Raw genomic sequence first — 22,665 nt, 5'->3', positions numbered from 1 at the left:
TCAGGCCCTTCCCGCTCCCCCCCGGCCCCCACCTGCCGGCGCGCCGGTGCCGCAGGAAGTCCCGCCCCTGCGGCCTCCGCGGATTGGCTGGAACCCCTCTGGGCGGTGGCGGCGGCGCGGCTGTTGCCATGGCAACCAGGAGCAAGAAACCGCGGCCTGCCCCGCCCCGCCTGTTCGTTCCCGTGCGCGGTGACGCACGCGGCGCCGTGACGCGGCAGCCGTTAGGGGCGGGGTTAACGCTCGCTCCCCGCCCGCTCCGCCCCGGGGCCGCTGCGGGCCGAGCCGAGCCCCGGGGCCAGGCATGGGCCTCGTCTTCGCTAAGCTCTGGAGCCTCTTCGGGAACCAAGGTGGGCGCGGGGGGCTCCGGGCTGGGTTGGGCTGGGCTGGGTTTCTCTCAGCGCGGGGCTCCCCGGCAGCTCAGCTCGCCCCTTCCCCGCCGCTCCGTCCCGGGCGGCCTCGGGGCCTGTGAGGGGGGGGGCTCGGGCGGTGCTGGAGGCGGTGTGGGGACCCCAAAAAGCCGCCTCTGAGCCCAACGGAGCGACGGGTCCTTCCCGGTGCGCCCCGCGGAAAGGGCTCGTGCCGAGCTCGGTGGCTGCGGCTGCCGCTAGCTCGGTTACCATAAATTAAAATACGCTCCTTCATACCCGCTTATTGTATTGTAATTAATCTCGTTCCCCCAGCCTCCGTTGGTTAGGGGATGGAGTGCTCGAGCAGCTCCTCGTGTGTGCTGTTTTTCCTTGAGGCCCGGCCAGGCCGGTGGAGGTATTGTTCTCCTCAGGCTGCCAGTGCCGGCTCCGTGCCCACTCTCCATCTGTTACCTCCCGCAGCGGGGTTACTGCGGCTTTGTGGCTCGATCTCAGCACGATTTCACAAGTTGTGGGAGCAGAGCACACCCGGTGCCCCTTTAATGGCCTTGTCACCAGGAGTGAACTTCTCGGAGCCTGTAAATAGCAGAGCCGTGTCTCCGTGCCGTGCTTAGTACCATCCGACCCTCTCATACCATTTTCTCACTCCGTGGGAGTGAGGAGTAAGAGCCAAACCGTTTGTCTTCCCCTCCACTCACACGCTGTGTCCTCGCATCATTCGTGAAGCCTTCTATCAAAGTGTTCAGAATGATTACTTTCCATCTATTTGATGATTCTTGTTTTTCTCAAGTGAAAAAAAAAACATTTGAAAGGATTCAGGGTCCCCCTTACTCTCCAGAAATCTGTGAAATACTTCTTTGGTGTTTATTAAATATTGCAGTCTGCTGCTCCCTTCCTTCCCTCAAGGACTCCACCAAGACGTGGTGGAGTTCTCTGTGTGCAGAGATCTGATTAGAACATAACTTCTGGTGGCTTTTATTGCCGGGCTGTACCGTCCCCTATGATGGCAACATTTATTTTCAGGAAGGGAGTAAGAGTTACAGTTTCATTGTTTTGGTTTCTTTCTTTGTTAGTATATGACATCACTGAGTTATGTTGATTCCGTTTCGTTAGTGGGGGAAAAAGTCTTTTTTACTGTATATTTATTTCTAAAAGTTATTTTTAATGTGTTCAAAATACTAACTGTTAGTATGACGTTATTGTGGATGAGGCAGTACCGTGAAATGCTTACTATTCACCTTTTATCCCAATGGGAGGGTTCATGGGGTGAGTTTTAATCATTTTTGTTTTGTTCTCTCCATTGTGGCAACTGCAGAGAGTAAAGTGAGTTTCTTTTCATGGCCAAGATTGAAATTCCACCGTAGAAAACCTCTCTTCAACAATAAATTTGTGGCCAATCTACTAGGATCCTCTAAATGCACAGTTATTTTTCCCATAATGATGATGTTAATTATAAAGGCAGTAATTACTGATTTGTTTTTGTTGTTCTTCTAGTTATGTTAAATCTAGACTTTTTTTTGGGAGATGAGTTTGGAGAATGATTCATGGACTGACCCATGAGACTCCTAGTTGAGTGGACTGGTGTGGTTAAAATCATTGTGTTTGCAAATGAGAGGGAATATTCCAAATATAAAAACAGACCCAGATGTGTGTGGAGCATGTCATCAATCAGTTCATCACAGCTAGCACGATTTGTGCTGATAGTCTGAGGTGCTTGATACTAGCAAAATGAAAGATCCAACAAAGTGAAGATTTAGAAAGTGCCATGTGGCTTCCATCGAGGAGAACGTGGCAGAGGAATTGTGCCAAAGTGCTAGAAGATACAGCTCAGGAAGTCATGGCCATTTCGCTCTGGTATTAATTACACAGTGCGGTTTTACTTTATGTAAAGGTTAATAGCAGCTGAGTTGAAAATGCCAAATTTAAAAGGCATTTAATCAATAGTATCTAGACAGCTAAATACATTAAGGAAATATCAGCTGGTGAGCTAATGCTGTTAACTTACAGGAAAGAGGTAGTCAGGTAGCTTTCTCAAAAACTTGCATCTTAAGATACTAACATCTTAAAATAAGCCCCAGGCATTTTTGTGCCTCTGGTTTAAGCACAGTTAAAGTAAACGCGTGATGTACAGAAAGTTGATTTCATTCGGAATGATTTCTGCAAAGCGAAAAAAGACTCATAACGGAGACACTTCATGTCCTACTAAAGCAGTGAACATCACTATTAATTTACATGTCTTCCACTTCTCTGGCAATTTGTTTCTCTTACCATTCTTTCCAATAATAAGGATGAGGTACTGGAGAAAAGGTGGAGAGACTTGATCTAACATGTTCCTATAGGCATCCAGTGATACTCTAATCTCTTCTACTAACCTCTTCTGGCAGCATTTTTCTCTTTGTATTTAACTGGTTTAGCCCTTTGTAGAGGTAGCATCTGAGTGTTTGTTTCTGCCAGGGAGCTGAGCCTGTCAGTTCTGTTCCAACTCGCCACACTTGCAATAGAGACTGTACCAGGTGGTTCACCCTATTTTGTTTGTGGTTTGGTTTGGCAAATCTGTACTGGCCCGTGATGGAAAAAAAAATAGTTGAAATGGTGCTATGTGACAACGGCCAATGATGGAAAGTTTTAGATAGGGAAAGCTTTCTTGCTTTCTCCTACTCCCCTTGCAGAATGTGCTTTCACTTCTATCACAGTGCATCAGCTACTCACCAAAACCAGTATGTAGGATTTTGGAACAAGACAAGGTGCAGTGCAGACAAGCTTATGGAATTCGAGTGATGCCTGTGCTGATCTGTGTGTGGATGACTACGAAAGAGGAAATCTAAGAGTGTCTGCCCTTAGAACAGTCTGTCAGGGAACATGTATTGTGCTGTTGTGTTTAGTAGGGTTTGTTTCCAGACTTTTTGGCAGTAGCCTTTGGACAGTAGCTTTTTTATTATTATTGTTTGTTTGGTGGTAGTAGGAATGATCAAAAGTGGTCCAGGGCCTTATTTAATCTTTTTTTATTTTTAGTGTTTTCCTGTGTTCATGCCTTTACAGTACAGACTGAAAATGGACGATTAAACATTTCTGAGCTTTTCAGCTCTCAATATGTTGGCTCTTAATCGAGGAGTAATTGAACGATGCAAACTGATGTGTAGGTATTTCTCTTATAAGAGAAACAATTGGTGTAAAAATAGATTGTTATCTTTGTTCTAGGTGACTTACTGATGGCTTCCTGATTCTTTTTCCGTGTTTTTAAAATTGTCAAAAAACATTGCCTGAGTATTGTTTTCACCTAAAATATTGTTGCCTACAGCCAATTCAAATCTAGTTACAAATTATTGTAAGTTCAAGTTGGACTTTTATTTTTAAACTCATTTTTAAAAGTATATCTTTTAAAAATTAGACTTTAAGTCTTTCTTAAGCTATGATTAAGAAAGCAAATAACACAGTCTAAGCAACATGTGGAGATATGAATAAATGGTGGAGCAACTAACTTAATGCCTGTGTCAGGACATATCTGGATAAAACTTGCTTGACTTATTCATCATTATTTGTGTAACTCTTAATGGAGGTACAAGGAAAAGAGAAGTGAGTATAGCGACCTCGATAAAGGCAACTTTTGACTCTTGCAGTACCTTATTCCTTGTGTGCATGTGTGAGTGCAGTTTTTAAGAAGTTCACATCTGTATTTTAGTTGTTTCAAATGACAGCTGCTCATAATCTTCTAGGTTGCTCTGAATAAATGCTATAGATTAAAAATAAATAAATAGAAAATGCTGCTATAAGAAAAATAATGGTTGGCTCTAAATCAAGGTGGTAGAACTTCTGTAACTCCATGGGTTACTTCATTTAGGCTTGCTGGCAGTCCCCGGACCATACAGTTAGGCTAGCAGAGATCATTATCTGGAAATCCATCTGGGGTTTGATTCCGGTTACTAATGAAGTTTATAGCCAATTTTTCATTCTTGTTAGTAAGTCTGTAAATACAAGATCTATTTAACACAAGAGAACTGCTTGAATACAAGATTCAAAGGCAGCTTTTCACTTAGTGTGCATAATGCATTCTTATGCTGAAAATTTCTGGTAAAATTCTGTTCCTCCTGCCTTCTCTTTAGCAAACTTCCATCTGCCTTCAGTTTTGAAGCCTCTAAGATGTTTTTTTCTTAGCAACTGGACAGTGCTGTTTGGTGCCTGATAATGATCAGTACTCTTTCCCTCACTGATTTCTTCCAAATACAGAATCTTGCCCATCACTAAAGTATTTAGCCTTTTGTTTTTCTTTGTGGTTTTATTTTTTTTCAAGTTAGAGGAAGAGGCAAAAACACTAACAGAATCTTCAGTTTCAGATCCTTTTACAAAACCCTTATGTAGGGGAATATATAAGAATAAGTGAAGAGAAGAGCATATTATGTCTGTCTTCTGACATCTGCAAGATCATAACTTTCCTGTTATGTTGTAATATTGAACTGTCAGCAGTTTTTTTTAACAATACCACTTAGATACATTTTTTAACAACTGCCCAAGAAAGGTTAATAATAACGGAATTCTTTGGATTCTTTCAAATAGCCTGTCTTTTTTTTTTTTAATGTGTTTGCTTTCTTCTTCTAATTTCTACTGCATTTTTTTCCTCTTTCTACCTGATTTATAAAGACTCTGCTCTTCTACTGTGGCAACTATCTTAGGGATTTTCTTCTTCCATTGCCAAGACCATAGTGAACTGGGAAGATATTCAGGAGTACAGCCCAAACTGATACCAATACCAGCCAGTATAAGAAACTTGGGTTAGTCTCGAAGTAGAAAACACAAAGAGCATAAATCGGAGCCTGTGATTTACCCCATAATCATCCTTCCTCTTAAATGAAGCATCTGCCTTCAACTTGTTGCTCTTGTAAACAAGTACTTGTTAAAGCTTTGTTCTGTCTTAGTATAACAATTTTTAAGGTCATGTGTTTATCTGTTAATGTATGCGTACAAGTAAAAATTGTTGTCTAACCAAACTAGACAGAAATTCAACTTCTCTGTTTGTAAGTGAAGAGATTTTTGTTAGCATAGATGACAGTTCTGAAAGCAATGAGTTGTTCCAATTTTAATAAAAGGTGGAGACAGCTATTTGCATAAGATATTGATGCTTTAATCTCATTAATTTTATCCTCACCTCATTAATTAATACTTGTATGACTTCCTTGTATGTGGATGTTGAGTTACTGTATAAAATGCTATTTGACTACAGAGCTAAGCTGTGCGTGTCATCATGCTCCCCCAGCCATCCCTTTCCCAATTAGAGTTGAATCATTTGCATATTGGTGGCTTTTAAAAAATCGTCTGACTGGGGAAAAATACTTTTATTTTTTTCTTACTTTCAGTAGGCTGGTACCATTTAATCATTCCTAAGCGAGGCTCTGGATTCTGATGTGAATGTGGGAAAGAGCAGATGTAATGTTACTAAATTTTTGTTTTGTTTTCGTTTTCTGGTTGGTTGGTTTCTTTTCCTTCTTGAAAGTAATGCAAACAGAGTGTTGCGAAATTAGTCATATTCCAGACAATAGTTGAAAAATATGGTTGTTTTGAAAACAACAGACGGGTATTTCTGTGTTTAAACTTTGAAAGCCCTTTTAACTGTACTGAATTTGGAGAAGAAAAGGAGAGTCTAGCTATGTGGAATGTTTTATTAACGTTGAAAGCAGAGAGGATTTCATACTACTTATATATCAAGGAAGATTATTAATCAGTTGTGCTGCTTTTTCTGGTTGTATTGCTGGACTTAAGGCTAGGGTAAGGTATTTCCTTAGGATACATTGGCAGGATGTAACAGTACAGAAATCAATACGGGGAAGTATGTTTCAACGTGTGTTAGGGCCATGTCTCTTAACAAAACTTCTAAAAGTCCAAAGGAATTTACTAAAATCCCTTTCAGTATGAAAAACCGGAATATACATTAATAGATCTACATCTTAACAAATTCCTTATTCTTCCTTAGACTACTCACTTGTGGATAAAAAAAACCTACCACCTTGATATTTGATAGACCTTTTAGTAATTTGTGGTAAGTCTTGTAGATTTGAAAATGGTGTTTTAGAGGAAATCTCTGAGCTGTTAAGCAAGTTTTATTTTGGAATAAGTGCTTTTAGAATTTTAAATATGACCCCTTGTGAGTGAGCCTGTTCACAAGCTTTTTGTGTGAGTTTTGCTTCTGGTATCTATTTGTAGCTTCTCTCTGCTCTCAAGTGATTTGCATCTTTTGTCAGTAGGCAAATTGGTATCTTCTGACTTCTGGCATGTATCAAAAAAAAACATGTTGTAATTGACTGGGCTGTTGTATTTGAAATTCTAAAAAGGATTAAATACAGAGAAATGGATAAGTTCTGGAGTTAGTTTGTTTGTTACCCCAATGCTTGGAAAAATAACATTGCAGCATTTGGGAGATAGCTGTTATATAAGCAGAACTTTTCAGCTCAGAACTTGAGTGTTGGAATTTGTGATCTATTGGAAATAGAGCTTCCTCTTTGTACCACAAAAATGATGGTGGTGTGGTCCCTTAACTAATGGTTATTGTTTAGCCTTGTGTTTTAGGCTAATGTTTTCTGCACACTTTGGATTTGCTTTGCATCATTGAGAAACAGACTCATATTCTGTAGAAAACTAGCTCTTTATTCTCAATAACTGGTGGTTTGCTAAGATTTGGCTTTGATGTACTGTAAATTTTATTTTGGATGTTTGCTCATCTTCGTAAGAGAAGATACTGATACGAGTTAAATTATTTTCCTCGTATTTTTCATTCTTTCCTTTTTTTAATGGAGTCATGCTAGTAATTCTTCCTTTATGAAGACTTCCAATACTGACTTGTCCTTAAACTGTAGTCTTAAGAGAAGATGAAGCTTTGTCGATTTTTTTTTTTCCCTAAAAGCCATCACAATGTATTTAGACCAAAAAGCCGTTACTTTCTTAAGTAAGAAAAAGTGATTAACCAGAATTGTAATTATTGCTGTTTCTGCTAGTTTATTCTTGTCTTTTTTTTTTTTTTTTCTGTGTACGCAGAGCACAAAGTAATCATAGTGGGACTTGATAATGCTGGAAAAACTACAATTCTTTACCAGTTGTAAGTATACAAATTACTCTTTTTTTTTTTTGTTTTACTAGTTGTCATTGATTTAATAATTGAAAATTCAGGTTTGGAACCTGGCAGAAAGTCTAGGGGTGCGGTAGGTTGCAGTTTGTATGTGAATGGTGTTAGTTCTTCTAAACATACTTAGATTTAGTATTGAAATGCTAAGTGGAAGAACTGAAATATTTTAAAACTGAATTGTAAATCAATTGAATAACAAAATTTCACATACAAGCACATGTAAAATTCATGCACATGTAAAGTATCAAAGCCTATTTTTATTGGTAAACTTTGAAAAAATAATTTGACTGAGAACGGCAGAGAAGAAAGTGATTTTTATGTTAATGGGAGTTCTAGCCACTGTGCAAAATCCATAAATGTTTCCAAAGGTTTTCTTGTTCCAGTGGCTAAAATCTGTGATGGAAGTTTTCCTCAGAATAGTATTTCAACTTGCCTAGGTCCAACCATAAACTTTTTAAATAGCATCATTGCAATGTATCATATCACCCTCAAATCTTGCAAGCATTGCAGGAGTGTCTGTGATAAATACAAGAATATTGACAGGTACATAGTTAATGTTGTAATTATGGAGAAGGAGGAGTGCATAATGAAATGTCTATCTATATATTTAGATATGAAAGTAGCAAAGGTTATTTTCCCAAAAAACACTTTAAACTCTTTGTCAATATTTAACGGTAGCTAAAAATTTCTCAGTTCTAAGTAAACAAGCAGTCCTTCAGAATTTATTTAGTTATCAAATTGCTAAGTTGAATGCTCTTCTAAAATTATATCCTGGTTTGCATTTTGCATGGTTAATTGCTCTCCTTATTTGTGATCTTCAGAAAGGTGACTTCTCATTTTGAAATTAGAGCATTTTAAGAACCTAATTTATCTAAAAAGTTATTTGAAAAATGTCTTATTAAAAAAGATGACACTGTTAAAATGCATATGCTTATGCTTAGTTATAAACGTTTTATATGCTTATTTTGTATTGTTGATCTCTACAATCTGCTACAAAAACAAGTACATTTGAATTTTGTCAACCACTAAATTCATATTAGTGAAAAAAAGGTTAGTTTAAATAACAGCTCTTAAATATTTTATTTCCATAGAAATTCATATGTATAGATTGTTGAGAAGTGACTTTTTTAAGTTTTCATCAGAGCTAGAAATATATAGTTTTTTCTGCAACAAATTTGTTGTGATTGAGCTGTGACAAGCCTTGTGAATTTTATTGGCTGGTCTTCATGATGTTATATTGTTTCCTTTAGCTTAATGAATGAAGTGGTTCATACTTCTCCAACCATAGGAAGCAATGTAGAAGAAATAGTGGTGAAAAACACCCATTTCTTAATGTGGGATATTGGAGGACAAGAATCGTTACGGTCATCGTGGAATACCTATTATTCGAACACAGAGGTATGAGAAGCTACTTTTAAGTATGCAAATTTAATAAGCTTAAAATTATTTTTTTTAAGAGAAACATTGGTAGATTTTTATCAAGTTTGTAGTTGTATTGTTTAAGTCTAATGTGTTTGGTATGCAGCCAATTTCCTGGTAATATTTTAAGTATTTTTCATGTTTACTTTAATGTTGTTTGATCTGTGGTATAAACTGTGGAGTTAGACTTCTGTCATAGGCAATCGAAAAAATAAGAAAAAAAAAAACACAAAAAAATAAATTGAGTTATTGCATATTTTTTGAGTGGATTTTAAAGCAAATTTTTCCATGTACTCCTCAAGTTCAGTGAGGGTATGCAATGGTTAACCTGGCTTCTGTACATCCAGGCTGAAGTGGTTCTGAAGTAATGATAACTAAAGATAAAGAGCAAAATTTTATCTAGGCAGCAGTATTTAAAGTTCGTCAGCTTGTGGCTTTTATCTAAAGGATAAAGGAAAACCTAACTGCAGTACTCATGAGGTATTGATGAAGCTGCTATTGCTTGAAAGGATGGAGTAGAATTCATCAACTGCTGTTTCTTTGCCAAAAGGTTATGAACACAACATGCACTTATATAGTAAGGCTACAGAAATTTTACCTTGATGTAAAGGGTTTTAAACTTTTTTTTTTTTACCGTTTCTACTAACAAAATAGAGATGCTTTGTAGATGTTATGTAAACCTTACGTGAAAATAAGTGTAGTGTTTTTTTTGCTGTATCCCCCTCTTTGAGAGAGGAGAGGTTAGAGTGATCCAATCCAGATGTTCAGAAACTTTTCATGTATTAAAAGCCTGGTGATAACATCTCAATCTTCAGCTCTAGTATTTTAAGCTTACTTTTAATTTTATCTGGAAAAGTATGGGTACATGTCATACAAATACGCAAGAGGGTGAAGAACATCTGTGAGTAATATCTGGCAGATAAGTTTTTGACATTTGTTCATTGAATATTCTTTGATTTTTGGAATTTGAGTAGACCTGTGTCTTAGTTCTTTTTTTTGATCCTTTTGGAGATGCTCTCCATTATGTTCTGCATAGTAAGCGTGTGAAATCCAACACTTTCTAGCATTTGGAAAGAATTTATCAGCTTTGTCAGCTGGAAACAGCTGAAGAAAAGGGTCTGTTTGGTATGCTAATCCTAGCATCCCTGTTATGAATAATTGCTATACTGTTCCTCCTCATCTGCTAGACATCTCAAAGCCACAGCAGCATTAAATTGACTTAGTATTTCATAGTTTGTGGTCATTTTCAATGGGCAATGAATCTTCTTATTTTTTTTTTTAAGGCACAGTGATTTGGAGCATATGTTGGAGAATTGTAACGGTGACTTCTAGTCCTCCTTTTTTGTTACCGACTCACGTGCAGCTTTTATGTGTCTTTTCTCTCTTATTCAGCAATTGAAGCAATCTAAAGGAAATCTTTGGAATGGTGGAAAAAATTGTAGAGCATACCTATTATTTAGTTTCAACTTAACTTGATTGATTCTGCAATTCTATTTTAAGAGAGAGCCCAGGATTTGCAGGGAGCTCTCATGGATAAGTTATTCGCAGGGAGAAAAGCAAAAGGAAAGACAGTAGAAGAGAAAAAGGGATGGCAAAATATTCCCAGTGGAGAGCTGGGAAGGGAAGCAATGGAGACTCTCAGATGAATGTCATCTCCTGTGTTTCCTCTCCAGTGCAGCATGTGTTCCCTGTAATTCTTTTATTACAGTAGCTGTATAATTTTTATAAGATTCCCTCTTGATCTCTTTACTGGTTGCTGCAACCTATGAGGCTATTTGAGCAGCTCAATGTGTACTCTGGTCAGGGCAAGTGCTGAACACTGATCAGTTGTTATAGTTCGTGTATGCACACTATTGCATAATGTTTAAAAGCTGTTTAAGTGTATCTAACTTACTATGTAACACTATTTTTTTTTCCCCTTCTAGTGTAAGTATATAATTATATAGCCTTTTAGTATAAGGCTGTGAATTAAAATACACCAAAAAAAAAAAGAAAGAAACTGGGGTTAAAAGAGTCATTTTCACACTAGTGACAATTGCCTCCCATGGAAAATTTGATGTGCCATTTGATATGCCTAGCAGTGTTAAAGGATTCACAAGTGCCTGACCATGAGAATAATGCCACTTGGAAGAACATTAAGGGTCAAATCAGTGCCATAGCTGTCTCCAAATGCCTAGGTAGAAGGGTGCAAAGTTGTGAGAGGCCAACTTTGCATTACAGAGGTTAAGGTGTTGCACTGTAATGCTAAGCCCTCCAGGTACATAGCTTTCTGAGGTCTGATGTAGGACTTTGAAATCAGTTCTCTTAAGCCTTGTGAGGGTGGTGATCGTAGATTGTTAAAAGTCTTTTTTGTTTTTTTAAATATGGAGTTTCGATTTCAGTTTTGTTTTCCTGAGTACAGGAGCAGTAGTAGACTTAGCTGTTTTCATTGATAACTTTGTAGCAATTTTGTAATCCATGTTTTAAGTGTGATCCATGATCTGCAGGTACTTTTGGTACCTACATCACTGTTTTGTGTATGATGTGGGGGCTGAAAATCAAGCCTGGTGATTTAAGTGTGGTACATAAAAGTAGAGCTTAATAGCAGTGCTGAAATGTATAAGCAATATATGTTTTTTTTTTAAAAACTATAATCTATATATAGGATTCCTGGGGCACTGACAAAAGGCTGTAACAATAAACTTCTTGCTCTATTTTTTTTAATGTGCTCTGAAAGTGTGTGTCTTGCATACAACGACGTGGTAGTGATCACTTGAAAATGTACTTTCTATAACTTACGCTTTGTACTTTACATATTATACTATTGTTTTTTTCCCTAGTTCATCATTCTGGTTGTTGACAGCATTGACAGAGAGCGACTTTCTATTACAAAAGAGGAACTTTATAGAATGCTGGCTCATGAGGTAAAGTAGGGGGTTGGGATAATTGTTTCCCTTTGTTGTGATCAGTCAAATAGCACTACATGCTTCCTATATTTACAGAAGTTACACTGTCACAGAAAAGTTGAGCTTAAATGTGCATGCATGTTGACTGTTTTGAAACCATATGAATTATAAATGAACAGTGAAAGCTATCATGAAGCACTCTAGTAATAGTAGGGCTTGCTTGATTGTAATCAAAAATTTGAGTGATTTACAATGTTTCAAATGAATGTGTTTTTACTTTAAAGTTCATTAATCTGGTTTGGATTTGGTAGTAAGGAGCAAACATATTACCTAAAAAGAAGGAAATGAGACTTCTTGTGAAATTTTTTTTTTGTAATTAGTTTCCAGTGTTATAAGATCAGAAGATTGTGAACTATTATCTCTTGAAAACAATCAGTAGGCCTCAAATGTAATAAGTACTACTTGTGAGTTTTCATCTTTGGATCCTAAAGGTTTATTGTTTTTCTCTTAATGGAGAAATTGTCTCCAAATTTAATATACAATTTAAATATGTTAAACACTTTAATTAAATCTGCCAGCTGCCTGCATTTTGGATTTGTTTTCCCTCTTCTACTCCTAAAACCATGCAGCCCAGTTTGTTTCATTGCATTGTGGAATCCTAATTTCCATACAGAAACAAAACAACTTTTTATTAGCTTCTGTTTTTCCTAAAGCTGCTGTGGCATTATTAGAGCTCCCTTTTTGGAACAGCAGTAAAGTTTTTTTTTAATTGTTACTGTTTTAATTACTACAGAAATTGCTTAATGAAGTGGAAAGTAATTTCAAGGGAATGATATCTAGCAGGGTTTTCCATTTGAGTAGCATCTAATACATTTTCTTGAATGTTTATCCAGTAATAAATCCACTGTCTGGATGGTTTAGAGCTCTGTGAAGTGATGTTAACAAGACTTTCTTTAGTTAACATAACGAGCATATGGACAAAACCAAAAGGGTAGTAGTATAATACATTATAATTTGATTCCCTGTGGTGAACACTTCTAAATAAATTGGTCTCTTCAGTATTAATGTAATTGTTTTTTAATGCAGTAAGGCTGTTAAAACTACCTGTTACTGTGTAATTGCATACAAGCTAATCTACTTTTTTTTGAGACATTCAGTTAACGCAATAGCCTGTTAGTTCTATATAATAACTTTTTTATGAATACTTTGAACTACTTCTAGGATTTACGGAAAGCTGCAGTTCTCATCTTTGCAAACAAGCAGGACATGAAAGGCTGCATGACAGCTGCTGAGATATCTACATACCTCACCCTTAGCTCCATAAAGGATCACCCATGGCACATTCAGTCCTGTTGTGCTTTGACAGGAGAAGGGTAAATGTTTACTGTTTAAGTACAATAATATATGGTAAATGAAAACACGCATTTTTCATTGTCTTTTAAAGCAGTATTCTAGTATTTTTTTTTTACCAGTATTCCAGTGTTTTTCTAGTGTTTTTCAGTTTTTTTCAGCTGTGCTATATATACAGCCTTTACAATAATATAACATTTTTGTGGCATCACCAATTATTTCACAAACATCAGTTCAGAAACGTTAGTCGTCCTAGGCTGCTTCTTTTTTTTTTTTCCCATAAGAAACCTTGAATAATTAGAACTCCTAAAACTGTGATATCATTGAGACCAACTTATCCAAACAAACAAAGGAAAACACAATAAACGACTAAGAGTAAAATCACTGAGTGATCCTCTTCAGGATGAACTGAGAATAATCTAAGGAGATTAGCACCATGACAGGGAAGCTGGCCTTCTTTGGTAAATCATAATTTACTTTAAAAAGGTGAAGTTAAAGGTGGTGTAGACTAGGTAATTGAATCCCTAGCAAATCAAAGGGAATCCTGTCTTTTGAAATGGAAAGCCTTTAAATAGAGATGCAAAAGGAGTGAGCAAGCAAATTAGATCCCATGTGATCCTGTTGTTCATTATAGACATGCTTACATTTTTTTTAATGGTATTGTGGAATTCGTGATACACTGCCTTTTTTTTTTTTTTTTTTTGGTCCAATTCAGTCTGGGTAACTGAGCTTTTGTCTTTTAGTCTTGGAGTGAAAAGATCTAGTGTTCAGTTAGGCAGTTTCTCATGATTTGGTTCTATGTACTTCTGAGTAAGCAAATTAAAAGTAGCATGTTCTAGATTTAGAACAAACATTGAAAAAGTGCCAAGCTTCGATAAAATAGCATGTTTGACCAGCTTCTTATGGCTAAAGCCTAAGTGGACTTAATTTAAAACACTGTGTATTCTGTTCATGTTTCATTACCCATTCCAGATGATTTTTAATTTTAAGCAAATGATTTTAGCTGTAAGAGAAGTAGAAAACACTTTTAAGATGTTGCAAGATCTAGTACTATATAATATCTCTTTATTTTTCAGATTATGCCAAGGCTTGGAGTGGATGACCTCCCGTATTGGAGTGAGATAGCTTTTTTCCAAAAGAAGAGACTTCTATTTATCCTGTGAACATGTACATTTTTCTGTACTTCTGGCTGCTGAGCCAGTGACCATGTTTAATTTATATCAGCCAATCTCCAAGCTGTACTTGAATCAAGTGCAGTTGAACTTGAAACACAAAGTATTTTCTTAACCTTTTTTTAATACACTAATCTTCAACTGGATGGACATATATGAATCTGTTTTTAAGCATTTAAATTCCTCTATGTATTCTAACTTTTTCAATGATAGCTTTATAAAATCTGTTTTGTCATTGTCAAAATTTCATACTTCCTCTTTCTAAAAAGTTTCTATAACTTACTAACATAATAAATCAACATAGTTTGTTTAATAATGAAAAAGTAGTGAGTAGTTTGACTGTACTCTGGCATAGTTTTTAGTCTCCAAGGATAACCATGGGGGACTAAAAAACATTCAGTTGGGCTTCCTGGAACATCGGCAGAGTTGTAGCCAGCACTAGCTATGAATGCAAAAATTTAAATACTGAATGAGTTAGTTATAGTCAATAATTAAAGTAGCTTTTAACCTAGTATATAATTGAATTTCTGCCTTAAAAGAAATCTGTCCTTCTCATTTTGTCTAAGTAATTCTAGGTTATGACTCTTTCACCTGAAAACAGATCTCTGCACAGTGGTTAACATTCTTTTGTTATTAAGTGTTGGTTTATTCACTTAGACTTCAAATACCATTTTTAAAAATAAACCTCTTGGTAATTAAATTTGGAATCATGGCAGACAGTGTTATGTGTAATCTGTTAAAATTTTAAATGCTGTACATACATGAGCCTTCCTCACCTTTTATTGAGAGTGCTGTTTTCTAAATGAATGTAAAATCAAAAGGGAAGCCAGATTTATAAACAGAACAGAATCATGGTGCTGTATCTGTGGATTTGAGAATGAAGCTGAACTTGACCTTATTTACATACTATCAAATCTAAATGTTTTTAGATTCCATTGCATGGAAAATATTTTGCCTTATATTTGTTTTTACTGTTATTTGCAGGATTAGAGACATTCTGATTTTGTGGTTTGAGTTACTCATTCACCTTAACTTTATGAACTGGAAGCAGAAAAAGTCGAGAACTTCCAGTTAAAAAAAAAAAAAAAAAAAAGGTGGTAAAAGATTGGACCTAGTAACTTGTAATTCAATTTGAAGATGAAAGATGATGATAGATCTGGAAAGAGAATCTGAAACAACAGATTCTGTGTTAATTGATCATATTGGACACACAAAATGCAAATTGGGGGGGGATCAATACTAGACATCCATTTCCAAGAGAAATCCAGCTAGCAATGAGATGTCTAACCTACATAAATGCTTAAAGTACACAAAAGCACCTTTCTGCACTTCTATATGCGTGAACATGGGGCATGGTCACTAGGAAAAAATTCTAATTGACTACAGTCCTTTAATGACAAAATGTTTTTGATGAATTTTGTTTTAATAATTCAAGCACACTGAGTTTTTAATAAAATTTTAAGTTTTGTAAATTTTCAATATGATTCCATTTTTATTTGAACAAAGCTTAATGAAATGTTAATGATGCCATCAAATATAAGTGTTTAAAAAGATTTTGAATACAAATTGAATCAACGATTGGTTGCTACATATTACTGTTGGCTAGCAAAAGTCACATTTAAAGGAGAGACTACGTTGAGTGTCAAGTCAAAATGCTCAGAAAATATTACAAACCAAAACTAATACTTAAAAAGAGAATGCAAAACAAAGTTAAACTCTGATACTAAAGCTTATTGCTGTGATGTTCATGCTAACAACTGTTCTAATTTGTGAAAATAAGTTTTGTTTTGTTCCTTGGGAAGTAAATTATAAATGAAAAAATAAATGATACTGTGAATGAGGTTTCTTGTGTGGTGACAATTTCTGTTTGTAATTTAAATTTATTTTCAACTTTATGTAATTTAAGATGTGATCCTGAATATGTTTGTTTATATATATATATATATATATATATATATCATCATCTGGATATACAGCCCTTGAACTGATAGAGCTTTTTTTTTTAAACAGAGGTTTTTATATTAGAATTAACAAAATGTTTTAATACCTTATCGTCTCCTTTACAGAAAAACAATTCTTGACAAGAGCAATTATTTTGATGAGCGTACTACTTAATTTACTACAACAGTTTTCCATTTATGATATCCATTTGTTAATAGCACAGCTGGTGTGTTGTGGCTTTTGAAAAAGGCTTTGTGTGGAATCTTCAGGTTCATATTCTTCATCACCTTCAGAGCCTATTAGAGGAAAAGTGGTTCAATTGGGGTGTTTTAGAGCATTATAGCTTTTTTTACTGCCAAACATTCCCCCCCCCCCCCCCCCCCAAAAAAAAAAAAAAAAAAATTCTTTGTTGTTAAGTAATCTTATTTCTGTGAAGAAGGCTAACAGTATTATTGGCTACGTTGTGGAAGGTATTGTATGTCTGCTCTGCTCAACAATGGTCAGGCTGTATCTGGAGAACTGTGTCCGCATCTGAGCCCCCTAGTACAAGAGAGAGAGAGACATAGTGAAAAGAGCCGGGCAGAAGGTTACCAAAGGTCATCAAGGGACTAGAACACCTCTCTGCTGAGAGACACCTCTCTGCTGAGAGACACCTCTCTGCTGAGAGAGTTGGGTCTGGAGAAGAGGAAGCTCAGAGGAATCTTGTTAATGCGAAAAAATACCTGAAAGGAAGATGGAGCCAGGCACTTTTCAGGGGCACAGTACCAGGACAAGAGGTAATGAGTGCAAACAAACATAGGAGGTTCTATCTAAATATAAGGAAGCATTTTTTTATTTATTTTTGCTGTGCAGGTGACCGGAGTGGCCCTGCTTGAGGAGGGAGCTTGGACCAGATGGCTTCCCTTGCTTTCTTACAGCCTCAACCACTGGTATTCTGTGATATTGAAAACACTTCAGCTCATCAACCAACACCTCCAGGGCCTTCTCATCAGGGCTGCTCTCAATCCATTCTCCACCCAGCCTGTATTTGAGATGGGGATTGCCCCAGCCCTGATGCAGGACCTTGCACTTGGCCTTGTGGCCTCAGGAGGTTTGCACAGACCCCTGTCCAGGTCCCTCTGGATGCCATCCCTTCCCTCTTGCAGAAGGCTCAGGGGAATCTTGTAAATGTCTGAAGGGAGAGTACAAGGAAGATGGAGCCAGGCTCTCCAGTGATACAGTGCTAGGGCAAGAGCTAGCGAGTGCAAACAAACACAGGAGGTTCTGCTGAAACATCAGATAGTGATTCTTTACTGTGAGGTGATGGAGCACTGGCACAGGTTGCTCAGAAAGGTGGTGGACTCTCCCTCCTTGTAGATCCTCAGAAGCAACCTTTACTTGGTCCTGGGGCAAGCTGTTCTAGGTGGCCCTACTTGAGGAGGGTGTTGGACCTTGAGCAGTTTCTTTCAGCATCAACTATTCTGTAATTCTCTGAAACACTGCATGATTTTTGTCTGTATGTATATGTAGATAGTAAATATATGATAGGATGTTTTGCACTTTGAAAATGCTCCATGCTTAATGTACTATTGAGAAAGCTGTTAATCATCTTGTCAAAAATTACAAATGTAAGCAAACATTAGAAACATTCTCAGGATACTGTGAGCACTTTTTCCTGAATCCAATTTACTCAAAATACAGGATGTTGCAATACAGCAATTGATAAACATGTTATAGTTCATAAGATCATACCCATTGTGCTAAAACAGTATTTCATTATGAGAGAAGTAGTTTTGATTTATCAGCTTCTATGAGCAAGCACCTTTGAGCAATATTCATCATGCTTGGTTGAGGTTAGAAGGATCAGCTTTTTTGAAAGTAGTCTTTCAAGAATTGGAAGTTTCTTTTACTTAAATTGAATTTACTTTATTTGAAATGTAATCACATTTTAAAATGACTGCCCTGATGTGTTCCCCCTTTGAGCCAGCTGTTTTTATTTAAATAGTTTATATGAGAAACTGACATCATCGACCTGGACTTGTGCAAAGCATTTGACAGTGTCCGCCATGATATCCTTGTCTCTAAATTGGAGAAACATGGATTTGATGGATGGACCACTCGGTGGGTAAGGAATTGGCTGGGTGGTTGCACTCAAAGTGTTACGGTCAATGTCTCAATGTCCCATTGGAGATCAGTAATGAATGGTGTTCCTCATGCTTTGGGACTAGGACTTGCACTGGTTAACATCTTTGTCGGTGACGTGGATGGTGGGATTGAGTCAGCAAGTTTGCCAATGACACCAAGCTGTGTGGTGGTGTTGACATGCAGGAGGAAAGGGATGGCATCCAGAGGGACCTGGACAGGCTTGAGAGGTGGGTCTGTGTGAACCTCCTGAGGTTCAACAAGGCCAAGTGCAAGGTCCTGCATCAGGGCTGGGGCAATCATCAGCTCAAATACAGGCTGGGTGGAAAATGGATTGAGACCAGCCTTGAGGAGAAGGCTCTGGGGGTGTTGGTTGATAAGATCAACATGAGCTAAAGTGTTTTCAATATCACAGAATACCAGTGGTTGAGGCTGCAAGAAAGCATGTGAGGCTGAAGATACAGACAAAAGCCTATGAGGTAAGTAAAAAAAAAAAAAAAAAAAAAAAAAGTTCCATGTATACCAAGTAAGCTGCATTTTCATCATACCTACAGCTGGCTTGCCTCAACACCACCACCAATACCCCTTAAGTAAGTACCTTCTGTTTCTTTGTGTTCATGGTTATCCTCCAACACCAAGCAGTCTTCATTTTTTCAAGAGAATTGATGTCATTGCGATCTCATCTGGGGACTTAAAAAGTTCCATAACTGGATATTCTTAAAAAAATAAAAAACAAAAAAAAATGGGACAGCAGTTCCTAGTACAGGGGCATAGATTTCCCAAATTATAGCCCGCCTGACTGAACTAACACTCAGAATCCACGTCACAGCTTGTTTTGATACCTATGGGCGCTAGCAGTTTCTAGTTTTAATCTTTCCAATTTCTTCTGTATCAAATTTAAAAATTGCCATTAACTACTGAGATTCTTCTTCTGAAATGTGCACTGTTCAAGAAATAACAGTGATTTAAACAGATTTATATTATACTTCTCTAAATTGTTTGGCGCCATGGCTTTTACACAGTTTTACACAGTTTTTGTATGCAGTTGTGATCCCTGTCAAAGTTTTCGTCTCAGTCTTTTCCTACAAGTTGTTTATTTTTTTGCAATTTCTTGCCTATTTGGAGAAGCACTTCAATATTTCTAAACCAATATTTTTTTTATCTGTTTAAACACACTGCATACAGTAATAGGAAGAGAATTTGAGCAGAGATACTCAAAATATTTTTATCAAAATAAAAGTAATTGAAGAGTTCTTCTGTACATTTTCAGGGAAAACATTTCATCTTCCATCCTTACCCTGGGTTGGAATCAAGGCTTACATTTTTCCTAAATGTAGTCAGTTCACAAAACATCTTGGTTGGACACCTGCTTCCTTTTGTCCCAGGGGAAGCTCCAGCTTTGCTCCTGATGAGACTTTCACATCATTTCAGCCATGGGAAGTACGGGTCTTTGTTTGTTTTCATGAAGGGTGTTTGTTTTACTGTTGCCTTTCAAAGTAAGAGGAAAACAAGTCGAAATGGAAAAGCAGGAAATAAACTTGTTTGGATTTTTGTGTGTGCACTTGACTGCTGAGTTTGCTCTTTTGTGTAGTCTGCCATGTGAAACAGACAAGCAGACTACAGCAAAGAGGGCAGATAATGATAAACATGATCATGATGCCTACACTAGCAATGAGAACCTGCATCTGGGAATGACCTTTAACTTCTTTTATTTTTATTTGTAATTAACTTGATGATGTTATGATGATGAAAATTTTTATATTTTGTTTCTGTTAAGAAAGGTGCACAGGCTGCATGGTGTGTGGAAGGGGGTCAGTGCTAAGTTTCTGCCCTGCCTGCCATGAGGCAGGAGCATGAGGTGCTGAAAAAGCATATTTGGAAAGCAGGTTCTGGCACTGAACTGAATTTTTACAATATCAAGTGTAGTACGAGTATTTTTTTTTTTCCTAACTTTCTCAGTTTCTGGGATCACAGATATCTTGATCTTTTCTTTTTACTCTCTCTACTGGGTGTTGATAATCACACACTGTTTATTGCAGCATAGATCTTGCTCCTGTTCTTCCATATGTGCACGGCATATCCTCTAGATGGCAGGAGAGGATCGCTTTAACCATGCCAGACCTGCAAAACTGGTGTGCTTCTGTGTGGCCATAAGGGATTTTTAAAATACCTCATTAGAAAAGAGTGGTTGTGTGTATCAGCTAAATTGTGGGAACCGCGCTTAGATACAAAGGAGAAAGCACAGAGGAGAGGTCAGCTGAATCCCTTCTGTTGCAAAGCTTTCTGTGAGTTCTGAAGAATTCTGAATCTCATTTCTATAACTTAAAAGCATTTTGTCTCTCATCTATGGCTAAAATTATTTGCGCTATTGCAAATTATTACCTTTTATTGTAGCTACATCTGAGAATAAAGACAATTAAAAGTACCACCAACAGTCTTTCATTGCCCATCTCATTTCTGTTGCAGAAGAAGTAATGTATGTCTCCTGTGAATTGGCAGTAATTCTTGCTATTCTGTACTATTGGTTGTAAATGATTCAGTATTTATCAAAATATCTGAAATGAGAGAGGTAAGGAATGTGGATTTGTACCAAACGTTACAAGGTTCATGAAAATAAATGAAAGCATCTGAGACGCTTTGGTGCCTGCAAGAATTTTCTTTCTTTGAAATTCAGGTAAGGGTGAGAGGAGAGACTAGAGCAGAAGTATAGTGCTGAAATACTGCTTCTGGCTGAAGAAAGGTTGGAATGGAGTGGGAAAGCACAGTATGGTGACATGTCATGCTATTAGTTCTCCAGTAGTTATGTAGTTATGGAAAGCTGTATGGAAAGCCTTAAATTTGACAATTCATAATAAGAAAAAAAATGCAGTCTTAAAACAAACAAACAAACAAAACAGGATGACAACTTCTACCAAAGAGTGTCTTATTGATGACTTTGATGAAAACAGTGGAATTTTGCCAATCTGAATTTTACCTAAGGCATGGTTGCCAGTATGAATTATTATGTGCATTCACAACCATGTCCTTATGGTGGTAAAATTAGGATCTTTGACCTTGCTTCTTGTATAAAGCAGAATTTGAAAAAAAAAAAAAAAAAAGTGTTTTTTTTTGTTTTTGTTTTTGTTTTTTAACCAACAGGGCACTTCAGACACAGAAAAATACTTTTTCCCTGACTAACCCAGAATAGGTAATAATATATTACATCTGCCTCTCTAGCATCCCCCTGTTTGGCACTTAGGGCTAGACAGCAAAATAACTCTCCTTCTGTCCCTGCTAAATCTTTCCTTCGTGACTTTGCAAAGCCCAGTGTCATCATATTTAATCATAGAACTGAATTCAATCCTCATCTGTGCAGCACATTTACAGAATTTAAAATCATTTCCTGTAAAATACTTTGAAATATACACAAGAGGAAAACAGTGTTATATAAAACTAAATGTGAATGTATAATTCCTCTTTTTATATTTCATGGCCTCATAATTTATGTATTTATACAGATGTTGTTTTCCAAACTACTTACATTATTACTATTGACAGGAGAATTGCCTAATACTTGGCACTTCAAGTGATGTCCACCACAAGAGTTACTGCTGGCCAATCTTCATTACAGGTGGAATTGACTTGTATGGTCTTAAAAGCTTAGCCTCCTTACTGGGAAAGAAATGAAGTGGTGAACAGTGTGGAGCACTTGGAGAATCAAGTCTAAAAAGACCGTAATTTACTTAAGCTTTTCTCTAAGGATATTCTTTAATAAAGTAGTAAGCCAAAAAAAAAAATCTTGAAACTCACGTTCTATGTGTTTTTGCAGCATGCCTTTCACAGCTAGTTGTGAAAGTGTTTCATGCATAAAAGTTCAGACAAATCTATAGGGGTGAGTGTAAGCAGTCATGACCTATCTCCCTCTGTGCTCTGAGTCTGTAGGAAGAGATATGACTCTGTTCACAAATCTGCTCAGATAAATGTACTAGCACAAGCACAGGATTGTATTAAAAACACACACACTTCAAGAACTGAACATGCTTTCTGAGAAAGTTGAGATCTCCACACCTTGATTTCACCTGTATACCCCTTCTGTGGCTGGAGTGTCCAGCCCTCAGAAGCTGTCTCCAAAGTCTATACAGAGGCTCCTGTGCTGCACAGTGGTGCATGAAGTGCACTCTGCATCCACAAAGCTCTACCTCCAGAGATGGCTTTGGTTTCACTGCACTGTTTTCCAGAAAAGATCATGATTACCAGTGAAGACACTGACAGCTGAAATGGAAGGCGCAAAGAGATAAAATGGAGTGAAGTAAGAGCTAAAATTT

The 22,665-nt window shown here is 37.1% G+C and overlaps 1 protein-coding gene across 1 annotated transcript; it reads left to right on the top strand.

The window, feature by feature from the left end:
* Positions 1-220: 220 nt before the first annotated feature.
* On the top strand, positions 221-16,141 carry ARL5B (ARF like GTPase 5B). The gene is made up of 6 exons (XM_082753869.1): positions 221-347; positions 7,386-7,446; positions 8,724-8,871; positions 11,712-11,795; positions 12,999-13,150; positions 14,204-16,141. Exons 1-6 carry the CDS (start codon positions 302-304, stop codon positions 14,250-14,252), a joined length of 540 nt encoding a protein of 179 aa, XP_082609995.1. The 5' UTR covers positions 221-301; the 3' UTR covers positions 14,253-16,141.
* The last annotated feature ends 6,524 nt before the right edge of the window (positions 16,142-22,665 follow it).

Source organism: Aythya marila, assembly GCF_965140915.1.
Source record: "Aythya marila genome assembly, chromosome: 2".
In the NCBI taxonomy this organism is placed as follows: Eukaryota; Metazoa; Chordata; class Aves; order Anseriformes; family Anatidae; genus Aythya; species Aythya marila.
Note: the sequence above shows the minus strand (reverse complement) of the source record. Positions and strands in the feature narration are given on the sequence as shown.